The 23,499-nt window shown below is 40.1% G+C and overlaps 1 protein-coding gene across 16 annotated transcripts in view; it reads left to right on the top strand.

Moving 5' to 3' along the window:
- Positions 1-23,499, top strand: part of LOC148653551 (T-cell receptor beta-2 chain C region) — a 219,471-nt gene that overhangs the window by 178,232 nt on the left and 17,740 nt on the right. For 3 of the 16 annotated variants that reach the window (XM_088648711.1, XM_088648716.1, XM_088648712.1), the window contains exons 1-2: positions 32-138; positions 360-656. The exons of 11 other annotated variants lie outside the window; for them this stretch is intronic. In XM_088648711.1, the coding sequence (XP_088504837.1) occupies positions 90-138; positions 360-656 (346 nt within the window). In that variant the 5' untranslated portion in view covers positions 32-89. Of the gene's footprint in view, positions 1-31; positions 139-359; positions 657-6,059; positions 6,118-7,586; positions 7,697-7,833; positions 8,134-23,499 lie in introns of those variants that run through there. 2 more of the 16 variants (XM_088648702.1, XM_088648713.1) reach the window with 2 other exon arrangements.

Genomic DNA, 23,499 nt, shown 5'->3' with positions numbered 1-23,499 from the left:
GGTGTTTGACAACCTTTGCTGTCAATCCTCATTAAAGAAAACTGAGTCTATGGCATTAAGACTTCATTTATCTCCAGCACTGAGGCAAGATGTTCAGAGCTCTAGTAGGATTTACTATATTTCTGAGTCTGATTCCATGTAAGAAATGTGCTTTGTATATCTAAGTTAACATTTCTATTTGAAAAAGTTCAGTATGTAGATAGATGAATAGATTTAAATAAAATCTTTGAGACCCTTACATTTAGCACTCTAATAAGAAATGATAAATACCTGTTATAAATGGTTATAACGAGTTATAAATGACATTGTAGGTTATTTCTCATTTGCCAGCCTTACTCTTTGTCTCTCTGTTTCCACAGGTCCTGTGGTTGGTATCACATTTGAACAGACTCCTTTCCTGTCCAGAAGATCAGAACAGAAAGTAGACATTCATTGCCAACACGATGACAGCAGCTATATTATTATGTACTGGTACCAACAACTCAAAAGCAAAGGAGCTCTGGAACTGATTGGATATGGTTACAGCTTGCAGGATCCAAACTATGAAGACAAGTTCAAAGCAAGGTTCAAACTGAACAGAGAAACAACCCAAAAGGGCTCCTTGACAATTTCCAATTCAACACCTGAAGACAGCGGCACATACTTCTGTGCAGCCAGTATACACAGTGCCTCATATAGTCTCTTGTCTCTGCAATAACTTCATACTCAGACAGGAAAACCACAGTTCTTTTTTCATTTCATTTTTGGCAAAGCTATCTGAAGATAATGAACCATTTTAAAAGGAATACTGTTATTGTTTATTACAAAAAAAAATCCTAAAAACTTCTTAACAAAATAGGTTGCAGTGCTTGTATTGTATTGTATTTGTGAATGCATTCAAATTTGCTTAAGACAGGTCTGAAATTTCTTAATACACGCATCAAGGCAATACATTACCATTAAGATAAACTTTCAAGGTCCTTTGAAATATATATTTTAGAAGAAGTAGTCAAACACAGACTTAGGCAGCAAAAGGCAGTTTTGAAATGGGTACATGGCTACATTAAATTCTTCACATCCTTGTTATTTCAAATAAGTATTCCCCAGCTAGCCAAAAATGAATTTAAAACAGTCTGTTGTCAGTTGATGGGCATCATGTAATGTCTTTATCATCTGGCTTATGGTTTACTCAGAGCTGGTTTTTTAGATCTTTGACGTGTTTTTATTGTCACAGGGAGGTGGTGCCTCTAACGTAACATCCTGCAACTGCTACTGCAAGAGAACTACAGTTGCATAATCTAAGTTTCTGAGCTGCTGAGATGAGTACCTGGCTGCAGTTAATCCTTCATATCCTTCTTATTTCAAGTAAGAGTTCCCCAGCTGTAGAAAATGAGCTTAAGACAGTTTTTGGTGGCTTGGATTTTCTGTTGCTCTGTTTTCACACCATCTCTCCTGCTACACTGTACCGTAAGAAGTCTGTTTTGTTTCTCCTGATCAGAAATCTCATGCTTCCATATCACATTTTTCCTTATCTTTTGTGTAGTTTTTTCAGATGCAGTCACAATCACTCAGAGGCCTGAAAATGTGATAAAAAGAAATGGGGATCCTGTTACCCTGTACTGCGAACATGATGACAACAACCACGACTACATGTACTGGTACCGCCAGGGAGAAGACCGGCGCTTACTTTTAATTAGTTACTCCAATGCTCCTAACATGGTGTACAGCGACAAGGCATTTGAATCAGGATTTAAAATGCTGAGACCTGAAATCAAGAACTCTTCTTTAGAAATACAAGGTCTCAAGGAGGAGGATGCGGCAGTGTATTTCTGTGCGTCAAGTATCACACACTATGTCAGGCCTACCTCACAGCTGCACAACAAGTCACAACTCTCACAGCCAATTGAAAAGAAAATGCATGATAACATTCACCAGGTGTTACAAAATCAGTCATCCAGGAGCAGTCACTTTGTCAATCTGTGTGTGTCAATACAGGCACTAGAGAGCAGTTATCACGCATTTCCAGTATTACTTGCACTATGGCAAATAAGCCTGGGGAGTTGCATTTCTTATTTTTGTTGCCAACATGTACTTTATTACTGATTACCCTCTAACTTTACAGCTGGAGCAAAGTTGTTGCAAGATGCCAAAATGTACAGTAAATCTTGTATTAAAAAGATTGCATTGCACAGTTGTCTCAAAGAAATATTTCAGCACAAGACTGATACACAGTGATTATAAACTAACTTTGACCCAGCCCCAAATAAAAAGTATTTGGTCCCCAATCTCAACAGTTCACTTAATTACTGTGTCTAACTTGCCTCTCACCATGGACTGACATAGGGGCTTTTTTTACTAGTACTAAGAAAAACATGCTCAAAACAATTGCTTTACAGTAAGTTATGTCTTGCTTTAAATAAAACTGCAGGGTCAAACTAAGAGTAATGTTCAGATAGATGCAAAAAAAAAACAGGATAAAATTCTCTATCTGGTAAATGGTTAAGATCTGGGCTGGAAACGAGCACTAAGCATTACACTGAACTAGTAGACTAGTTTTAAAAATAAGAAGATCCGCCCACTCAAGATGAAATAGACTTCGCACAAAGAAGCCCAAATGGCTCAATTTTCACAATATCAAAACCTCAATCATGATACACAGATGCCAGTATCATCTGCAGGGAATCAAGAGCCTGCTCCTCACTGCACCTGTTAAAATGATGGTCATTATATGCTGTGTGCTTAGTTTAATGCAGTTTATTACTGGTAAGTGCTTTTCCTGTCATACTGTAGAGACATCAGTGTTTGGTAAAAACTTTAATGTTTGTAGGATGGGGATTTTATTTTTCTTTATGTGCCTTTCATCATTAGCTGATGCTTTTTATTTTTCTTTCAGATTTGTGTCATGCAATCAATGTTGATCAGACTCCTAAAGAGATATTGATAACACCCAAGGGGGCTATAAACCTGTCCTGTGAACACGACATAACTGGAACCACCTATATCTACTGGTACCGACATGTTGGAGAAACAGGCATATCTTTAATAGGCTATTCTGTTGCTACTGGAGTTGCAGACATGGAAGCAGACTTTAAAGCTTCCAGATTTGTAATGAATAGAAAAGAAGCTCAAAAGTCCACTTTGGAAATCCAGAGTCTGGAGTCTGCAGACAAGGGAGTGTATTTCTGTGCATCAAGTCTCACACAGTGCCTCAGACCAGTCTCACAGCTGAACAACAACTGACACTCAACCACAACTCCCACAGGCAGTGGAAGAGATTCACCCCTTTTCCACGTGCATGACAGCAAGTCATTGATTTTTATCAATCCTCCATGTCTTGAGACAGCTTTTAACCATGTTAAAAGCCATTCTCTTTACTGTTTTGCAACCTAGCATTTTGAATTTATACTGTATATGTAGTTTTCAGATAATAAAATGTCAGTATCATTCAGTCATACAGTAACTGGGCTTTTAGTGGCATGTTCAATCCCCACTTACTTATTTCTTAGCAAAGCTCTCTGTCTGGACAAGGAATCCTTCAGCAATCAAAGGAAACAGTTACAAAAGAAAAGTGATATTTTAAGTGAAAACATTAAAAATGTTAAACGCAGAAAATGAGCCATTAAGGGATTTCAAGAAAATCAAGCATTTGGGAAAAACAACTTATTATTGATCTCCATGGGGGATATCATCAATGTTTAGTAAAATATTGTGGCATTCAACATTTATGTTAAGAAATAAAACACTGAGGGCATGTTTTTAAGCAACAAAAAACCTAGATGTATGCATACAATTCTTGAAAATTCTTGGACATTCAATTCTTTAATGTCTTAAATTCTTGGAAATCCTGGAAAGCCTGCTACACAGCTAGTGGCAAAAAAATAAATTCAGATTTGGGATAATCATTAATTGTTATGAGTTAGTACAGTAATTCTCCCACTCACAAAATATTATGGCTTCAAATGCTGGTCCCGTTTATTAGTCTCCATACTTCCAGTATGGCAGAAAAAGCATAATGCAATAACAGTTACATGTAAATATAAATGATCGTAATGTGTGGCTTCAGATTAGAACAGATTAAAATAATGATTATTTTAAACATTGCATGGAGTTAAGTATTGTTTGTCCAAATTTTAGTTTGAAAAAATGATTCAGTTAAGAATTAATTTTTGCCAGTGTTAAGATAAATAAAATCACCTAAATAAATAAAACTGAATATAAAAAAGTATCTTAAGTTGTGGAATGTAAAAATGTCTTCTGTTGTAAGACCCCCAGATCAATAAATGGCTAGAAAGAAAATGAACACAGTGATTCAAATGGCCTCCTCTTGTTTGTAAGCTTTTTATAGTCTTAAGTTCTCAACACTTAGGAGACTTGATCCCTCCCTTCCTGCAGTGCTGTGTGTAAAGTGCCATTTGGTCCACAGTCAAAATAGTATAAAGACCAGACCTGCAGTGCAGCTTGTTCCGTGTGCATTGTGTACCTGAGACTGAGTCTGCTCCTGTCTGTATCAACTGAAATCATGATCACGTTGTTCTGTCTGTTTGGTTTTATACACTATATAACCAGTAAGTGACTTTCCTGTCTGAACTGTTGTTGTAGCTGAAGCAGTGTTTACAGTATGTCATTGTAACGTTTATTAATGTAGAAGCTTGTCTTTGTGCATTGTGTACCTGAGATTGAGAGCCTGCTCCTGTCTGTATTGACTGAAATCATGATCACATTGTTCTGTCTTTTTAATACACTATATAACCAGCAGTGTCTTTCCTTTCTGACTTTTTGTTGTAGCTGAAGCAGTGTTTATGATGTTATTGTAATGTTTAATTTAAGAATATAAAGTACTTTCCTAAGACTAGCATGTTGATATAACTGCTTTATTTTATTTTTTCAGATCTTACCTTTGCATATGATGTCATTCAGACTCCTGAAAAAGTACTGGAACATCCTGGAAAAACTGTAAAATTACAATGTGAATATGATGGTACTACAACAAACTATATCTATTGGTATCGGCAAGTTGGTGAAGGAGGGTTATCTTTAATAGGGTATTCCGTTGGTGTGGGGATCATAAATGAGGAAGCAGAATTTAAAGCATCAAGATTTGTAATGAACAGGAATGAAACCAAAAAGTCCACTTTGAAAATCCAGCCTCTGGAGTCTGCAGATACAGCAGTGTATTTCTGTGCATCGAGTATGACACAGTGCTTCAGATCTGACTCTCAGCTGAACAACAACTGACACTCAGCCACAAAGCTCACAGCCACTGGCTCTTTCTCAGCCACACTAAAAGCAGACCGTAAATGTGCTGCTTAAGTAAATCAAACGACAAATGCTATTACAATTGTGCTATTAAATGTTGTTTGATTGCTATTTTGTTTTAGAACAGTACTGTAAAAGGATAATAAACCAATTTGTGCAGAATAAAACTGATTAATAGTCAATAGCTTAGCTTGCCCTGATGGTTAACATTGCTGCCTCTCAGCTCTTGTGCTCTGAGTTTGATTTCAGCCTGAGATGCCCTGTCCTTTTGGGTTTTCTCCAGGTGCTTCAATTTCTTCTCACAGGCCAAATACATACTGCCTATGTTGACTGGCTTCTCTTAATTGCCCCTGGTATTTATGTGTGAGTGGCCCATTTAGGGTGTAATCTTACCAAGAGCCCAACAGACCTTGAAAACCAGGTTAACATATGGAATCTTTCTAGCTCACATGAACTTAACACACAATTAACTGAATAAAACCAAGAGAATGAACACAATTCTGCACCACCGTAATTGCTTTCAATGTAGATGACAAAGGCATCAGATTGGATAGAAAGTTTTTCCAAGTCTCAAACACACTCACTGGTTTGCCGATCTTTCATTCTTTGGAAAACAAGTAAAGAAACGCAGTTTTATAGGCAGCACACCCATAGCAAATTGTTTAATCAAAGGTACAGAGCTGGTGGTTCTGACCCTCTGCCACACCCACAGGTCTCATAGGCTGAGCTGAAGAGGCTGAAGCCATTGGCTAACTGATGTGATGACATCACTTTCTAGCTCTGCTCACCAGAAAGAGACAAACAGGTCCATCAAATTGAGTCTCTTCAGCTGGAACAGGATGGGGCTCTTCTGCCTGCTCTGGGGACTACACCTTAGCATTAGTAAGTGCTTATAAGTCATTATATGAGGAACTCATAAGCATGTAATTACTGTTTTTTATATAGCATTATGTGACCATATAATCCCATCCCAACCAGGGTATTAATCTTCCTTGCATTGTAATATATAATTTGCATGTGAAATAGAAAGTATTTCAGTGCCTGTTGGTATGAAATTATATTTACTATGTTTTGGTGCTCTGTTGTAACTCCAAGTAATCTATTACAAGTATATATGGTGAACTATGACTTCGCTGATTCACCTTTTCTCTTACAGGTTATTCTGATGGAGTTACAATAAAACAAACACCTGCAATCCATTTTATAAAAAATGGGGCTGATTATGTGAAACTTGACTGTGAACATGATGATGGCAACCATTACAGAATGTACTGGTATCGTCAAGACAGTAGAGGAGCATTGCCTTTAATAGCTTTTTCTAGTGGTACAGGCAGTGCAGAAACTGAACCAGCTTTTGACAAATCAAAGTTTACAATGACCAGACCTCAGATCACAAGCTCCTCTTTAGAAATCAAGAATCTGGACCCAGCAGACACAGCAGTGTATTTCTGTGCATCAAGTGAAGCACAGTGACTCAGACCAGCCTCACAGCTGAACAACAACTGACACTCAACCACAGCTCTCACAGGGAGTGGAAAGAAAGGAGCTCTTTCTCAGTCTAACATTATACAGAATGCAATTAAGGGCCTAACCTAGAATTGTCACAAACTACAGTAACATACAAGTTCAGCAACTGACACTCATCCACACATCTCACAGCCAGTGGAAGAGCTGTGGAAAGCCAGTGGAACTACCCCTTTCTCAAGTTTATGACAACAAGTCAATAAATCCTCTGTGTCTCGAGTCAACTGGTGTCCATGTTAAAAGCACTTCTCTTTACTGTTCTGCAACCAAACTCCGATTTTTGCATGTACGTAGACATTCAGTTATACAGTAGCTAGGCCTTAAGTGTCATGTTCAGTTCCCAATTATTTCTTATCAAAGCTCTCCAGCTGGACAAGGAATCCTCGCGCAGCAAAGGAAACAGTTACAAAGGAAAAGTGATATTTAAAAAAAGCATAATACAATGACAATTGCAAGTAAAATACATATTATATCTGACGTGTGAATTGAAATTACAATAATTATGATTTTTAAGATTGCATGGAATTTGTCCAGATTTTAGTAATGATTCAGTTAAGAATTAATTTTTGCCAGTAAATCACCTGTTCTTGTGTAAATACATTTTAAAAAATGAACAAAAAAACAGTTCTAAGACCCTCAGATCTATAAATGAATAGGGGAAAAAAATTAACACAGTGATTCAAATGCCCTCCTCTTGTTTGTAAACTTCTTATAGTCTTATCTTCGTAACAGTTAGAAGACCCCACCTCTCCCCTCCTGCAGTGCTGTGTGTAAAGTCCCAATTGGTCCACAGTCAATACAGTATAAAGACCAGACTTGTGGTGCAGCTTGTCCTGTGTGCATTGTGTACCTGAAACTGTGAGTCTGCTCCTGTCTGTATCAACTGAAATCATGATCACATTGTTCTGTCTGTTCGGTTTAATACACTATATAACCAGTAAGTGCCTTTCCTGTCTGAGCTATTGTTGTACCTGATGCAGTGTTTATTATGTTATTATAATGTTTACTGTGTCAATATAAACTAAGGTCATAAGAGCAGCATGTTGATGTTATTGCTTTATTTTATTTTTTCAGATTTAACCTTCGCATATGATGTCACTCAGGCTCCTGAAAAAGTGCTGGAACATCCTGGAAAGACTGTAAAATTACAGTGTGAATATGATGCTACTAGTACTAACAATATCTATTGGTATCGGCAAGTTGGTGAAGGAGGGTTATCTTTAATAGGCTATTCTGTTGGTGTGGGTATCATAAATGAGGAACCAGAATTTAAAGCATCAAGATTTGTAATGAACAGGAATGAAACCAAAAAGTCCACTTTGAAAATCCAGCCTCTGGAGTCTGCAGATACAGCAGTGTATTTCTGCGCATCGAGTATGACACAGTGCTTCAGATGTGACTCTCAGCTGAACAACAACTGACACTCAGCCACAAAGCTCACAGCCACTGGAAGGAAAACAGCTCTTTTCTGCCACATTAAATGCAAAGCAGACAGAAAATGTGCTGCTTAAATAAATCAAGTGACGAATGAAAACGTCTGATTGCTGTTGTGCTTGAAGATAACAAGCTAATTTGTGCCAAATAAAACTGATGAATAGTCAATAACTTTGTCTGTACTGACAGAAACACTGCTGTTTGTAGGCTTCTAAATTTGCTGCCTTATCCTTGTGAGTTTTCTCCAGGTGTTTCAATTTCATTCTACAGCACAAACACATACTGCCCATGGTGACTGGTTTGTCTTCATTTACCTGAGTATATATGTGTGAGTGGCCCATTTGGGGCATAGTCTTGCCAAGAGCCCAACAGACCTTGAAAACCTGTATAATTATTTAATTTATTTTATTATATACGGTTTTTATAGATCATTAAACACACAATTAACTGAATAAAAGCCAGAGAATGTATAATACGAATTTATCTAATACTAAAATCTCCCCACTATCTCCTTCAGCTCTCATTTATACTTTTCAATAAAAGCAGGTGGTGAATTCAAATGCTCCTGTGGTATGCTCCAGCTGCTTGTAGCAGTGAAATCAAAAGAATGTGTACCAGGGAAAGTCTCTGAAGACTCAGGAAACCCAATACAGAGATAGTTGTTTGTTCTGATGTTATGATGTAAATGAAAATAGGTTCACACTTCTGTTGATGAAAAGGGGCCATTCTTCCCTTTTGTGATTGTGTCCTTTCTTGTAAAGAGTGATGTCTGCTCCACTGCTGTCCTTTCTTCTCACTGTCCTTTCTCTTCCCTTCCACCCTTGTCTACACTCCATCCCTCCCTGCAACATATGAACACAATTCTGCACCACCATAATTGCCATCAATGTAGGTGATAAAGGCATCAGAATGGATAGAAAGTTTTTCCAAGTCTCAAACACATTCACTGGTTTGCCGATCTTTCATTGTTTGGAAAACAGGTAAAGAAACTCAATTTTACGGGCAGCACACCCATAGCAAATTGTTTTATCAAAGGTACAGAACTAGATAACTGCAGGCAGAGCTGGTGGTTCTGACCCCCTGCCACACCCACAGGTCTCATTGGCTGAGCTGAAGAGGCTGAAGCCATTGGCTAACTGATGTGATGACATCACTGTCTAGCGCTACTCATCTAAAAGAGACAAACAAGTCCATCACATTCAGTCTGGAACAGGATGGGGCTCTTCTGCTTGCTCTGGGGACTGCAACTTAGCATTAGTAAGCATTAGTTCGTCATTATATGAAGAACTCATAAGCATGTAATTACTGTTTTTAAGATAGCACTGTTATCCCATCCCAACTAGGTTGTTAATCTTCCTTGCCTTGTAATATATAATTTGCATGTGTAATATAAAACATTTCAGTGCATGTTGGTATGAAATTATATTTGCTATGTTTCAGCACCCTATTATGACTCCATATTATCTATTGCAATTATATATGGTGAACTATGACTTTACTGATTCACGCTTTTCTCTTACAGGTTATTCTGATGGAGTTACAGTAAAACAAAAACCTGCAATCTGTCTTATTAAAAATGGGTCTGATTATGTTAAACTTGACTGCGAACATGATGATAGCACCTATTTTTCAATGTACTGGTATCGGCAAGACAGTAGAGGAGCGTTGCCTTTAATAGCTTTTTCTAGTGGTACAGGCAGTGCAGAAACTGAACCAGCTTTTGACAAATCAAAGTTTATAATGACCAGACCTCAGATCACAAGCTCCTCTTTAGAAATCAAGAATCTGGACCCAGCAGACACAGCAGTGTATTTCTGTGCATCAAGTAGAGCACAGTGACTCAGACCAGCCTCACAGCTGAACAACAACTGACACTTAACCACAGCTCTCACAGGGAGTGGAAAGAAAGGAGCTCTTTCTTCTGTAGACTAGAAATATAGAAATCATTCATTAATACTCCACTATCATACTGAGACCTTCTAATGACTGAAGCTTAGGAAAATTCACTTGTTTCAATCTCTGTCAATCACAACTGTCAGGGGCCATTGTGGAGTTCCACCTAGGAACATTGTGGGCTCAGATACCATCTTATGACACTAGTTGTGCACTTGAACAAGATACTTATCTCACATAGCTCTACTAAAATACCCAACAGTATAAGTACCAGTCACCTTGGCATCAGCCAAATAAATCACATTATATGAAATATAGATACCTTTGTGGCCTTCTGCATTGTAAGTTAGACAAAAGATTCACCAAAGTCTACTCTATCATTTTTAAAATATTTAATGGTAAAATTAAACTGACTGTAAATTAATTTGCAAAATTACTTCTTGTTTATATCATTCTGCAGTGACAGAACTTTATCTTTGGCTGTTAAGTGAACAGACACTTGACAGGTAAAATATTAGACCTACATCCCAAGTAATGAGCTGGATAACACTGAGCATGGGTTCTAGCCCCTCCTTGTCGTCACACCCACAGGCTTTATTGGCTGTATTGAAGAGTGTGAAGCTCCAATTGGCTGCCATCGATGATGACATCACTGCATAGACCTGCTCATCAAAGAGAGATAAGCAGGTCCTTCAGACTGAGTGTCATCACCTGGAACAGGATGGAACTCCTCTATCTCCTCCTGGCAGTGCATCTGTCTATTAGTAAGAGTTTTTACATGATTATTTGATAAACACATTTATATTCTATTATTCTTTAGAGATATTGTTTTTGAGAAAGTAATGTTACATGTAAATAATAATATAATACTATTTACTGCAATAATTTCAATGCTATATTTTCATATGTACTACACATGCTTAAATAAACAATATTATGAAATTAAATTATAAACACTATTTTTGGTTAATATACAGTTTCATGACCTGTGCTTACTGTACTGTATATCTCTATCAGGTTTTTCTGATGGAGTCACTGTCATTCAGGAGCCTTCAATCATGCTTAGAAAGCCTGACGATAACTCTGGGAACCTCCGCTGTGAACATGATGATGACACCCACCTGAGAATCTCATGGTACAGTCAAAACTCCGATGGCCAAATGGAGTTAATAGGGTATTCCCCTGGTGAAGGCAGTGCAGATATAGAGCCAGCATTCGACAAATCCAAATTTACAATTCACAGACCTAAAACAAGAAACTCCTCTTTAGAAATCAAAAGGCTGGAGCCTACAGACACAGCAGTGTATTTCTGTGCATCAAGTAAAGCACAGTGACTGAGACCAGTCTCACAGCTGAACAACAACTGACACTCAACCACAGCTCTCAGATGATGTGGAAGGGAAAATGATCCACCCCAGCTGCACTGTAAATTAATTGAAAAAAATATGAAAAGGTTACAAAAGAGAGGAGGTAATTTGTCTAATGTTGCTAGTTTGGTTGAACATAGTTTATCAAAGAACACTATCAACTTTGAAATATGGGTCAATGAAATATTAAGGCCTACAAATTCTGCTTTAGGTCAACAGAAAGAAATTATTAACGGCGGTATGGGTGGCACTACAATGACAGGTCAAAACCATACAGCTGTTGCTTATCACTATCAATAAAGAAATTAGCTGTTGTTTATACTGTATATGAAACACAAAACACCTTCCTTCAAATTCATCTCAAGCAACCATCCTCCACCCCATCTCTACCTTGCATCTACACAATTGTTCACTTCATGTACAGCGTGTACAGAGGGAACTAAAGCAGAAGTTAAGAGAGAGCAAGGACGCCTATAGGAGGAAGGTAGAGGACAAGCTTCAAAGGAATAGGGTGAGAGATGTATGGAGCAGCATGAGAGAGATCACTGGATTCAAACAGGCTGGGGTTGCAATGGAGGGGAACCTTGAGATGGCCAATGAGTTGAACCAGTTTTTTAACAGGTTTGATTCAGGGTCCTCTGTGGCTCAACACCCATCCCCCCACAGTCACATGCTCCCTAACCCTTCACAGCTGCGACTGCCCAACACCCCCACAATCATGGCCGCCTACAGCTACAACCCCCAACAGCTACTCACCCCCCCATCCCCCACAGCTGCCATTCTCCAACGCCTCCACCATTAACACCTGCAGCACTGACAGCGCTAGGAGCACCATCCCCCAGGCCAGGCTGACCATCACGGCTGACCAGGTGAAGAAGGAGGTGAAGAGGCTGCACCAGGGTAAGGCCACAGGACCAGACAACGTCTGTCCCAGAGTTCTGAGGGCCTGTGCTGATCAGCTGAGTGGAGTGCTCCAGCGACTGTTCAACCTGAGCCTGCGGTTGGAGAGAGTCCCTGTGCTCTGGAAGACATCATGCCTGGTCCCGGTACCAAAGAAAGGGCGCCCCTCTGTCCTCAACGACTACAGACCAGTTGCACTGACTTCTCATGTCATGAAGATGGAGAGGCTGGTTTTATCCCACCTGAGACCCATGGTTAGCTCATCACTGGACACCCTACAGTTCGCCTACCAGCCAAATGTTGCTGTGGAGGATGCGATCATCTACATGCTGCAAAGGGCCTACTCACACCTGGACAGGGCTGGCAACACCGTAAGGATAATGTTTTTCGACTTCTCCGGTGCCTTCAATACCATCCAGCCCTTACTTCTAAGGAGGAAGCTGGAGGAGATGCAAGTCGATGCCTCCATGACCTTGTGGATCACTGACTACCTGACAGGGAGACTTCAGAACTGTGTGTCTGAACAGGTAGTGAATAACACAGGGGCTCCTCAGGGGACGGTTCTTTCTCCATTCCTATTCACCCTCTATACTTCGGACTTTAAGTACAACTCAAAGTCATGCCACCTTCAGAAGTTCTCAGATGACTCTGCAATTGTGGGATGCATCAAGGGTGGACAGGAGGAGGAGTACAGAGGACTGGTCAGCAGCTTTGTGGAGTGGTGTGGGGAGAACCACTTGGAACTGAATGTAACAAAGACAAAGGAACTGGTGGTAGATTTCAGGAGGAAAAAGATCAAACCTACTACTGTCTACATCCATGGGAGTGGCGTGGAGATGGTAGACTTGTACAAGTACCTGGGAGTGCACATCGACGATAGATTGGAATGGTCTAAGAACATTGAGGCCATCTATAAGAAGGGACAGAGCCGACTTTACTTCTTGAGGAGGCTCAGGTCCTTCAATGTATGTAGTAAGACGCTACATATGTTCTATCAGTCGGTGGTAGCGAGCGCCATTTTCTACGCAGTGGTATGCTGGGGCCCTGGGATTAGAGCAGTGGATTCTAAAAGGCTGAACAAGCTCATCAGGAGAGCAAGCTCTGTCATTGGGTCTGACCTGGACCCCTTGGAGGTAGTGGCTGAGAGGAGAATGGTGTCCAAACTAGAGGCCATCATGGACAACATCTCCCATCCCCTCTATGACAGGCTTGTAGAAATTCAGCAATAGAATGATTCATCCACAGTGCGAAAGGGAGCGCTACAGGAGGTTATTCTTGCCTCCTGCCATAAGACTGTACAGCGCATCCACCTTGCGTCTGGGCAGAGACAACATTGACAGTGACCTATTTCTGGACTGAACACATCTACACATCTACTGCTACATCTGTTCTTTTTCTTTTCCTGTTTACAACCGTTTTTTGTGCAATATATGCCAGGGACCCGTGCAATACATTTATATTTATATCTATATTTATATTCATATGTGCAATACGATTTTTCTGTTCTAGTTTGTTCTTTGTGTGTCCTGGACTGTAACTCTTTTAGTGCACCGCTCACTGTACTGATTGTATTGTATGTATTGTATTATTATTATTGTATCATTCATTACACTGTGGCTGTGTTGTCTGTGTTAAGCTGCTGTTGCACTGCAATTTCCCTCAAGGGATCAATAAAGTATCTATCTATCTTCATCTAATGTAGTTTGAGCCTCTTCTTCCAGGCCAGATTAATGATTAAAGGCCAGAAGGCTAATCGTTAACCAGGCAGGTTAACCCAAACCTATCTCACTAATAATTAATAATAATAGCTTACACTTATATAGCACTTTTCTGGACACTCCACTCAAAGCGCTTTACAGGTAATGGGGACTCCCTTCCACCACCACCAATGTGCAGCATCCACCGACAGCCAGCCATAGTGCGCCAGAACGCTCACCACACATCAGCAATCAGTGGGGAGGAGAGCAGAGGAATGAAACCAATTTAGGGGGATTGTTAGGAGGCCATGATTGATAAAGGCCAATGGGGAAATTTGTCCAGGATGCCGGGGTACACCACTACTCTTTTCGAGAAACACCCTGGGATTTTTTAATGACCACAGAGAGTCAGGACCTCGGTTTTACGTCTTATCCGAAGTACGGCGCCTGTTTACAGTATAGTGTCCCCATCATTACACTGGGGCATTAAGACCCACATGAGCCGCAGGGTGAGCGCCCCCTGCTGGCCCCACTAACACCTCTTCCAGCAGCAACCTTAGTTTTTCCCAGGAGGTCACACCTGCTTAGCTTCAGTGGGTTGCCAGTTGTGAGTTGCAGGGTGATATGGCTGCTGCTACTAAATATTCCAAATATTTACAAAGCATCTAATTCTTGGATGTTTTTGTCCCTAGTAAGCTGAAGTATTCAAAATCCACTGATTGCAGCAAGAAGACTCATATACTTCAAAATGCAAAATTTATACTCTAAGTACTAATACAGAATAAGTACAGTAAGTTATGTTAAATACATGTAAAATTACATACATTTAATCAAATTGAAAACAAAAATTGCAACTGAATGCATGTAATAATTCAACTGAATGTGAAGTAGGCACACCTTGCCTGATAACAGTATATTTTATAAGAACGTTTAAACAAGTGCTATTAGATTGCAAAGTTGACATTGTCAATATAAACTGTCTGTGATATAACTGAAACAGTTTACCGTTGGTCTGCGACAGTGAGATACATGATAAAATATGCAAATGAAGATGTTTTTCACAAAATCCAAAAATGACAAAGAACCAATAAAGGTTTCAAAAGAATTTGAGAATTGAAAATTTAATTTCTTTCTCATTTCTTTCTTTGTAAATATAGGATTTACAAACTTCTGAGTGCTGCTGTGTGACTTCCTCAATAAACATTTGCCATTGCCATTTCATGTTTTTTTAAAGTTAATCCAATTCCAATTCCAAGTGGCACTGAAGTGCATGCATCAAATTACAGAATAGTAAAAAACTCACCCATTACTGCAAGATGGTATGAACTCTATAAACAGTGAGGGAGTAGTGTAGGAGATGGCCCCCAGCCATCATAAAGATCCCATCAGTGTGACCTTTACTGACAGTACTGTGATGTGTAAAAAACCCATTGGCCAACAGCTTGTATGACATCAAGCTCTGGATTTCTCTTGTTGTATGTCTACAACATCACCATTGATACTTGAGTTTATTAATCTTCACCCTTCCAGCACAAAAAAATGATTGTGTTCTTCTGTCTTCTCAGTTGGATGCATTATATTATCAGTAAGTGCCCTTTCCTTTTGACATGAGTGACGTAAAGATTTGCTGTCTGTGAAAGCAACTTTCTCAGCACTAACCATCTTGTGTTTTTCCCCAGATTTTTCTCATGGAATAAATGTCAGACAAAGACCTGAAAATGCACTGCGAAGTCCTGGAGACCCCATAACACTGCACTGCGAATATGAGAGCAGCAGCATCTACAATATACTCTGGTACAAACAAGAGAAAATCAAGGGAACTGAATTGTCTTTAATGGGGTATTCATTTGCTACCGGAAGTGTGGAAAAAGAACAAAATTTTAATGCTCTCAGATTTGTTATAAACAGAAAAGAAACTGCAAAATCTTCTTTAGAAATCAAAAGCCTGGAGCACACAGACACAGCAGTGTATTTCTGTGCATCAAGTAAAGCACAGTGACTCAGACCAGCCTCAGAGCTCAACAACAACTGACACTCAACCACAGCTCTCTCAGCCAGTGTGGAGGAAGGAGATCTTTCTCACTTGCAAGATTTGTGCAAAAATCAAATGTTGTGTATTGTTTGAAAATGAACAGCTGCAACCTTTGATTTTCTGTATCTGAATTAACTAAATTGTTATTTTCAAAGGTATCCTAATTTAGAAGACTACTCACACACAAATTCAGTTACACTAAATACAATACAATTAATAAAACCATGTGTGTAAAACTCTATTATCATATGAATAAGAATACATCAAGATAAAATATTTAACTAATTTCAAAGTAGAAGTAAGTAGGCAGGTCACTTATCAGGCCATAAAGGCCAATGGGGAATGGAGGGTAAGGGCTCTTGACCATCTGACACTGGAAGTGGAGGTGATGTGGTCAGCATAACACTCTGACCACCCTATTACCCCCAGTATTCATTTGGAAGGCAAGCTGAGGGGAATGGGAGCCATCTGGAAGGAATTAGAGCAAGTTACATCACTTGTCCTAACATGGGATTGAACCCAGGACCTTCCAGTCAGGAGCTAGACACCCTTGCCGTCTGAGCTACCACGGCTCTATTTCAAAATATGCTAAAAGAAAATGATTAAAAGTTTCAAACACGTGTTCTGTAGCATCCAGGCATCAATTGTCCAATCACGTATTCAAGTACAGAGTCGCAGGGGAACTGGAGCCTATCCCAGCAAGCAATAGGCAAAAAGGTAGAATACACCGTGGACAGGACACCAGTCCATGGCAGGTCATACGGAGACATACACACTCACACCACAGCCAAATTTAACCTAACAGTATGTTTTAAGGTTTAGACCGGGTTGGTGTTATAGTGGTGAGCATACTTTCCTTCCAAGTAGCTGACCTGGGTTTGATTCCTTGTCAACATATCGATAAACCTTCTCAAACAAGGTTTGTGATCCAGTTAAAAAGCTATTGAAGGTAAATGCAACCTAACAGTATGTTTTAGGACTGTCTGAAAAAATCGGTGTACCCAGAGGAAGCTCACACAAACACAGGGAGAAAATACATGCTCCAGAATTGAACCCAGGGCCGTGGGTTGCTAACCAATGCACCACCATGCTGCCCATGTACTGTAGCGGTCAATTCAAAATAATCTCTGCAACAGAGTACACTGGACAGCGAATTGCTATCCTATATGATTGTTGTTTTGAAGGGTAAACAACAGAGTCAAAAAGTATAAATTTGTATTGGTTCACAGAAACACTTCTTGAGAGTACATCTCCATTATAAGGCCCACATGTTGTTTCCACTGTTAGCATCCTTCCTTTATTAAATTTCTTGTCTTTTACCAATTGAATGTGTTGAATGTAAATTTGCTGGTTCACAAGCCCAGGACTGCACAGACTGACATTTATGACTTTCAACAGTTGAATCACCCAGCCTGACAGCCCAGACTTAACCCTGTAAGAAAACCGGCTCAGGGACGCCAAATATGTAATCATAGTGGCTCTCTGAAGGCACCAGTTCTGTAGGGTTTGGGCATTTACTGAGACAATTATTAATTGTAGCAGTAAATCACAAAGTTGATTCTTTTGATGGCTTTAGAGTCCAACCATGCGACATAACTCAAACAACACGCACACACAGGTACTAATACACGAGGATACATTTATTAATACATAGAATATGCATGTAAACCTAACAGATCTTATCGAGAGGGTTATCAGAATACAAAAGGTATATATTCAGTCAGTTACAAAGAGTTACATATATCAAGAGGACATACGTTCAGCATATCATTCATTAAGACCGTTTCGTAAATGAACTTGGTTATAACTTCTACATTAGATACTCAAACAAGTACATAACTCTTAGGAATTAAATTGATATCAACTGGTTGGGATAACAATTGAATTCTCGAGCTGTAATGCATTGAAGTTGAATTCTCATCCAATTTCTGGGGATTCAGATCTCCTGCGGGCACAAAGAAACAGTTGCAGGCTGTTGCTGTCCAATCCGCGCTCTCTGGCTCGGTGCCAGGCTGTGCTGTGCGGCTTGCGACGGTGCGCTGCTGATGCTCACTGTTGGCTTTAACTAGCAAAGTTTGTGCACAGGAGAAAAGATGACTGTGGGTCCCAGCAAGTCAGGAAGAGGACCGGTTCGTTCCTGATGAAGAGCTAGTTCTGAATAGTGATTCAGCTGTCCACAGTTCCGACCTGTTCACGAGGCCTGGTGTTGGTTACTCTCTGGCAACCTCCACTCTAGACTCTTAGAACAAAGGAAAGTTCTGGCACTCGGACACACTGGCCGTTCCGTGGTTGTCCGGGCTGAGTCTCAGGATGGTCAGGATGCGCGCTGCGAGGATGTCCTGCCCTTGGGAGCCTTCTGCTCCTGGGCCGTCCTGCCCTGGAATTCTCCTTTGAATTCCCTTTAGGAAAGTCCACAGAATCCTCTCCAGAATCTTACTGAATCTCACAGGCTCTCTGTGTTGCCTGTTTTTACCTGGAGGAACTTCAGCTCGCTGATTGGCTGAAAGTTCCATGGGCATCAGAGTCCCACGTGGGTTACTCGGCCCTACCAGTCCCTGATTGGTTGATCAAGGTGAGATATGAGTCACTTACTCCTGACACTTAGGAATGCAGTCCAGATGTCCAACTGGCACTCCCTAGACAGATAGGCACCAATGGATGACCATTGATCATGATAGCCAGCTTAGCTAAGTGCATCCCCCTTTGGGAGCTGTCCTTATCAAAAGAAAACATCTTAAATCAGCTTGCATGAATAGTCTCTCTGTGGCTGCACCACAGAGATGAACAGAGAAATGGGGCCTAATTTGGGAAAGCTCAGAAACACTTAATTCTTTCTTATTAATAAGCCTTGCCGCTACAACCCCAAGCAAATATTCTGTGATCCAACATCTGAAGTCTGCATTTTGTGGTGTATTTTGTGTTACACTGTGCTATGTGTGGTAACATTTTGGTCACCATGTAACAGAAAAGACATTATAGCTCTGGAATCAGTCCAGAGAAGAACAACCAGATACCAGAATGAGTAGCGAAATATGAAACTGATGGCACAAGTGGAAACTACATGGAAGTGCATTTAAAACCAAGAACAGGAGACACTCTTTACCCAAAGGGTTTTGGGAGTCTGGAGCAAGTTGCCCAGCTGATTCTCTGGCTTCTATCAATAAACAGCTTGATCCTTGGATCTATTAACTACTAACAACCAAACAGGCTAGATGGCTCAAATGTTCTCCCGTCGTTTGTAACTATTCTTATGTTGTTTTAATGAGTCATTTAATACATAAGAAAATTACACTTCTTCCTTCAATGAACTCTTATAAAGTGCAGTCAGAAGAGTTTTATTGTCGGGGGCTTCCTTGTTTCAAGAACATAGAGTGAAAGTGTAATTTTCTTATGCATTAAATGTGTCATTATTTAATAATACAGCTGATGTAACGAACAGTTCTTTCCGGACCCTATGCAGACGACACAATCTGAAGAAGTGGGAAACACTAGGAAAAAGTCATGCAGGGATACGGGGCTGAAAACAGGGGGGCGTGTCCAAAGTGCGCTGGTGCACGGCGTAGGTGTGGCCGAGGCAAACAATTCAAAAGTAATCCATAGCGGGAATCCAAAAACACAAGCTTTTAAGGTGGGCTGGGAAAAGGGGTCAGGTGCACCGAATTAAGTCTGAAGTGAAAGGGCTGGAGCACCCTTAAGGAGGAGGGACTATAATCGTGACAGCTGAGATGGGATGTTATGTATTTATTCATAAATAATCCTGCAAGTTCAGAATTCAAAGTCTGCACGTACAGCTGGTGGTCTGTCCTCTCAGCCACACCCACAGTCTTTATTCATTAAGCTGAAAAGTCTGAAGCTCCAATTGGCTAACAGGCATGATGACATCACTGCCAACATCTCGCCAGTTTTACTAGTCCATCAGACTGAATTGTCTTCAGCTGGAACAGGATGGGGCTCTTCTGCCTGCTCTGGGGACTGCACCTGACTATAAGTAAGTTTATGTCATTATATCAATAACTCTTTTAATGTATTTTGGACAATATCATGTACAATACTACATTGTAATACAGTATTGTATTAAATAATCAAGATACATCAACATGTGCAGTTATTATATAAAATTTTCATTTCATTTATTTTATATACATTCAGTATACACTTGTATTGTATTGGAATACATAGACTTTTCATATATGTTACAGTATATGTCTTGACCCATACTTTTCTTCTTCACAGGTTTTTCAAAAGGAGTCACTATCACCCAGAAACCAGTGATCACGTTCTGTAATCCTGGGGCTGCATCTGTAACATTTCATTGTGAACATGATCAGAGTACTCACTACTTCATCTTCTGGTATAAACAGAGCCAAGGAGGAGAACTGTCTTTAATAACTTATTCTAGTGGTACAGGCACTGCAGACACTGAACCAGCTTTCAACAAATCCAAATTTACAATGGCCAGACCTCAGATAAAAAAATCCTCTTTAGAAATCAAGAACCTGGAGTCCTCAGACACAGCAGTGTATTTCTGTGCATCAAGAGAAGGACAATGACTCAGACCAGCCTCACAGCTGGGCAACAACTGACACTCAACCACAGCTCTCACAGCCAGCATAATGGAACCAGTTCTTCATCAGTTGCACTACAAACGTTGCAGTTACAAAACCACAGAGGTGCCATTTAGTTTGCTTGTTTTTTGGTGACAAATTAGTAGCTTAAAAATATAAGCTAATCTTATTATGTCTTCTCATTTAGAATTCCACAGTCGGCTTCCATAATGTGAAAAGGTCATTTGTTCAAAACCTCCTGTTGCCCCCGTAAAGAAATGATTCTGATTTTGTTAGAACTTTCACAAAAATTAAAAAGTATTTAAATGCTAACTTTGTCACACACATACTTTGTTTTGCAAACCAGTAGTGCACATCCATACCAATTTCTTCAATTATGTCAAAAGCTTCAGTTTTAAATTAATCCCAAGCTACAGCTGAAATATACTTACAGTAACTAGCATTGAGAAAACATGGCTTCAAATTCAAATAACATTCCTTAGCTAGATGAGTCCAAATCAAGAAAGTTTTCTGTCTCACAAGATCCTGGTTTAATAATAATAATAATAATAATAATAATAATAATAATAATAATTGCTTACACTTATATAGCGCTTTTCTGGACACTCCACTCAAAGAGCTTTACAGATAATGGGGACTCCCCTCCACCACCACCAATGTGCAGCATCCACCTGGATGATGCGACGGCAGCCATAGTGCGCCAGAACGCTCACCACACATCAGCTATCAGTGGGGAGGAGAGCAGAGTAATGTAGCCAATTCATAGAGGGGGATTATTAGGAGGCCATGATTGGTAAGGGCCAATGGGAAATTTGGCCAGGATGCCGGGGTTTAGGTTTAGGGTTCATTTCCCAATGAATTTCACCTCCATTATGATATTTTTCACACTGTGCACAAGCCTGTATGAATGGATTTAATGTTAAAGGTTCTTTGACCACTTATTTATATGGCAATATTGCTATTTAAATTATCAATGTGAATTTAAACCAGAACAGCAGGTTAAATATATTCAATTAACAAGTAGGAAACACAACCACAACTGCAAATATGATTAAACTTATGTAAAAGTTATTGCCCTGATATTTCCAGCTTGGAAAGATTCCTATTTTAATATGCCCTGGGTTAGGGTTAAGTTTAGGGCTAGAGATTTTAATGCTTTAAGGGTTCGATCACCACTTCTTCTAATTCAATTCAATTCAATTCAACTTTATTGTCATTAAACTTACACAGGTGCATAGTATAATGAAAAGTGTTTCTCATTAGTCACTCAGGTGCAGTATATAAATAGGACAGAAAATAAGACAATAGACAGTTACACAATAGCAATAACAGTAACATGTAATAACATAACATAAATAACATGTAATCAAGTAATCAAAACTGTGCAAAATTCCGCAGAGAAAATATAACAGGACAAACACAGTGCAAGGTAATTCTTGGAACAGTGCAAAAAATAGTATGGTTAAAAGTAGTATGGTTAATTAATAAATATTAAATATTATTATGCCTGTTACAGTTTTACTGGGCTATCGAGGGGACAGTACAATTTCGGCTTACATGTGTGTGTGGTGGTGTAGGAGTATAGTCGTTGTGGGTACAGGAGGACGTTAGGAGAGATCATAATAAGGTGGAAGGGAGTGGGGTCGTCACCAACTTGACAGCTCTGGGGAAGAAGCTATTTTGGAGTCTAGTTGTGTGCGACTGGAGTGACTGGAACCTTCTGCCAGATGGTAGGGGAATAAACAAGTTATGACCTGGTTGAGTGGGGTCAGACATAATTTTGGTGGCTTTTTTCAGACTCCTGGTGTTGTATATTTCCTGGATGGATGGTAAGGCACTGCCGATGATGTGTTGGGCAGTTTTGACCACCCGCTGTAGTGCCTTACGGTCGGATGCGGTGCAGTTGCCGTGCCAGACTGTGATGCAGGTGGTCAGTATGCTCTCCACCGTACATCTGTAGAAGTTGGTGAGGATCAGTGGATGTAGGTGTATTTTCTTCAGCCTTCTCAGGAAGTACAGCCGCTGTTGTGCCTTCTTGATGAGACTGGAGGTGTTCAGTGTCCATGTAAGGTCCTTAGAGATGTGAACGCCTAGGAATTTGAAGTTATTCACCATCTCCACCGCAGACCCTTCTATGTAGATGGGGGAGTGAACTTTTCCTTGTCTTCTGAAGTCAACAATCAGCTCTTTGGTTTTGCTGATGTTGAGACATAGGTTGTTGGTTCGGCACCAGTCTGCAAGTTGTTTTATCTCCTCCCTGTAGGCAGTCTCATCATTGTCAGTGATCAGGCCCACGACTGTGGTTTCGTCAGCATACTTGATGATGGTGTTTGTGCTGAACTTAGCAGTACAGTCGTGGGTGAACAGGGAGTAAAGCAGTGGGCTGAGCAGACAGCCTTGAGGGGCACCGGTGTTAAGGGTGAGTATGTTGGAGGTGAGGTTGCCAATCCTGACAGTCTGGGGTCTGCTGGTGAGGAAGTCTAGGATCCAGCTGCAGAGGGTTGTATCTAAACCAAGAGCCCTGAGTTTGGTAGAAAGGTTTATGGGTACGATGGTGTTAAATGCTGAGCTAAAGTCAATGAACAGCATTCTTGTATAGGTGTTCCTTTTATCCAGGTGGGTTAGTGTGGTGTGTAAAGCTATAGAGATTGCATCCTCTGTGGAGCGGTTTGTGCGATAGGCAAACTGGAGAGGATCCAGTGTTTTTGGAATGCTGGCTTTAATGTGTGGAATAAGTAGTTTTTCAAAGCACTTCATTATGATGGGGGTGAGTGCAATAGGGCGGTAGTCGTTTAGGCATGTGGGGGCTGATTTTTTCGGTACTGGCACGATGGTGGTCGTCTTGAAGCAGC

The sequence above is a fragment of the Lepisosteus platostomus genome, chromosome 10 (assembly GCF_059453375.1).
Source record: "Lepisosteus platostomus isolate fLepPlt1 chromosome 10, fLepPlt1.hap1, whole genome shotgun sequence".
Classification (NCBI taxonomy): Eukaryota; Metazoa; Chordata; class Actinopteri; order Semionotiformes; family Lepisosteidae; genus Lepisosteus; species Lepisosteus platostomus.
The sequence above is the reverse complement of the archived record's forward strand: the minus strand, read 5'-3'. Positions and strand labels throughout refer to the sequence as shown.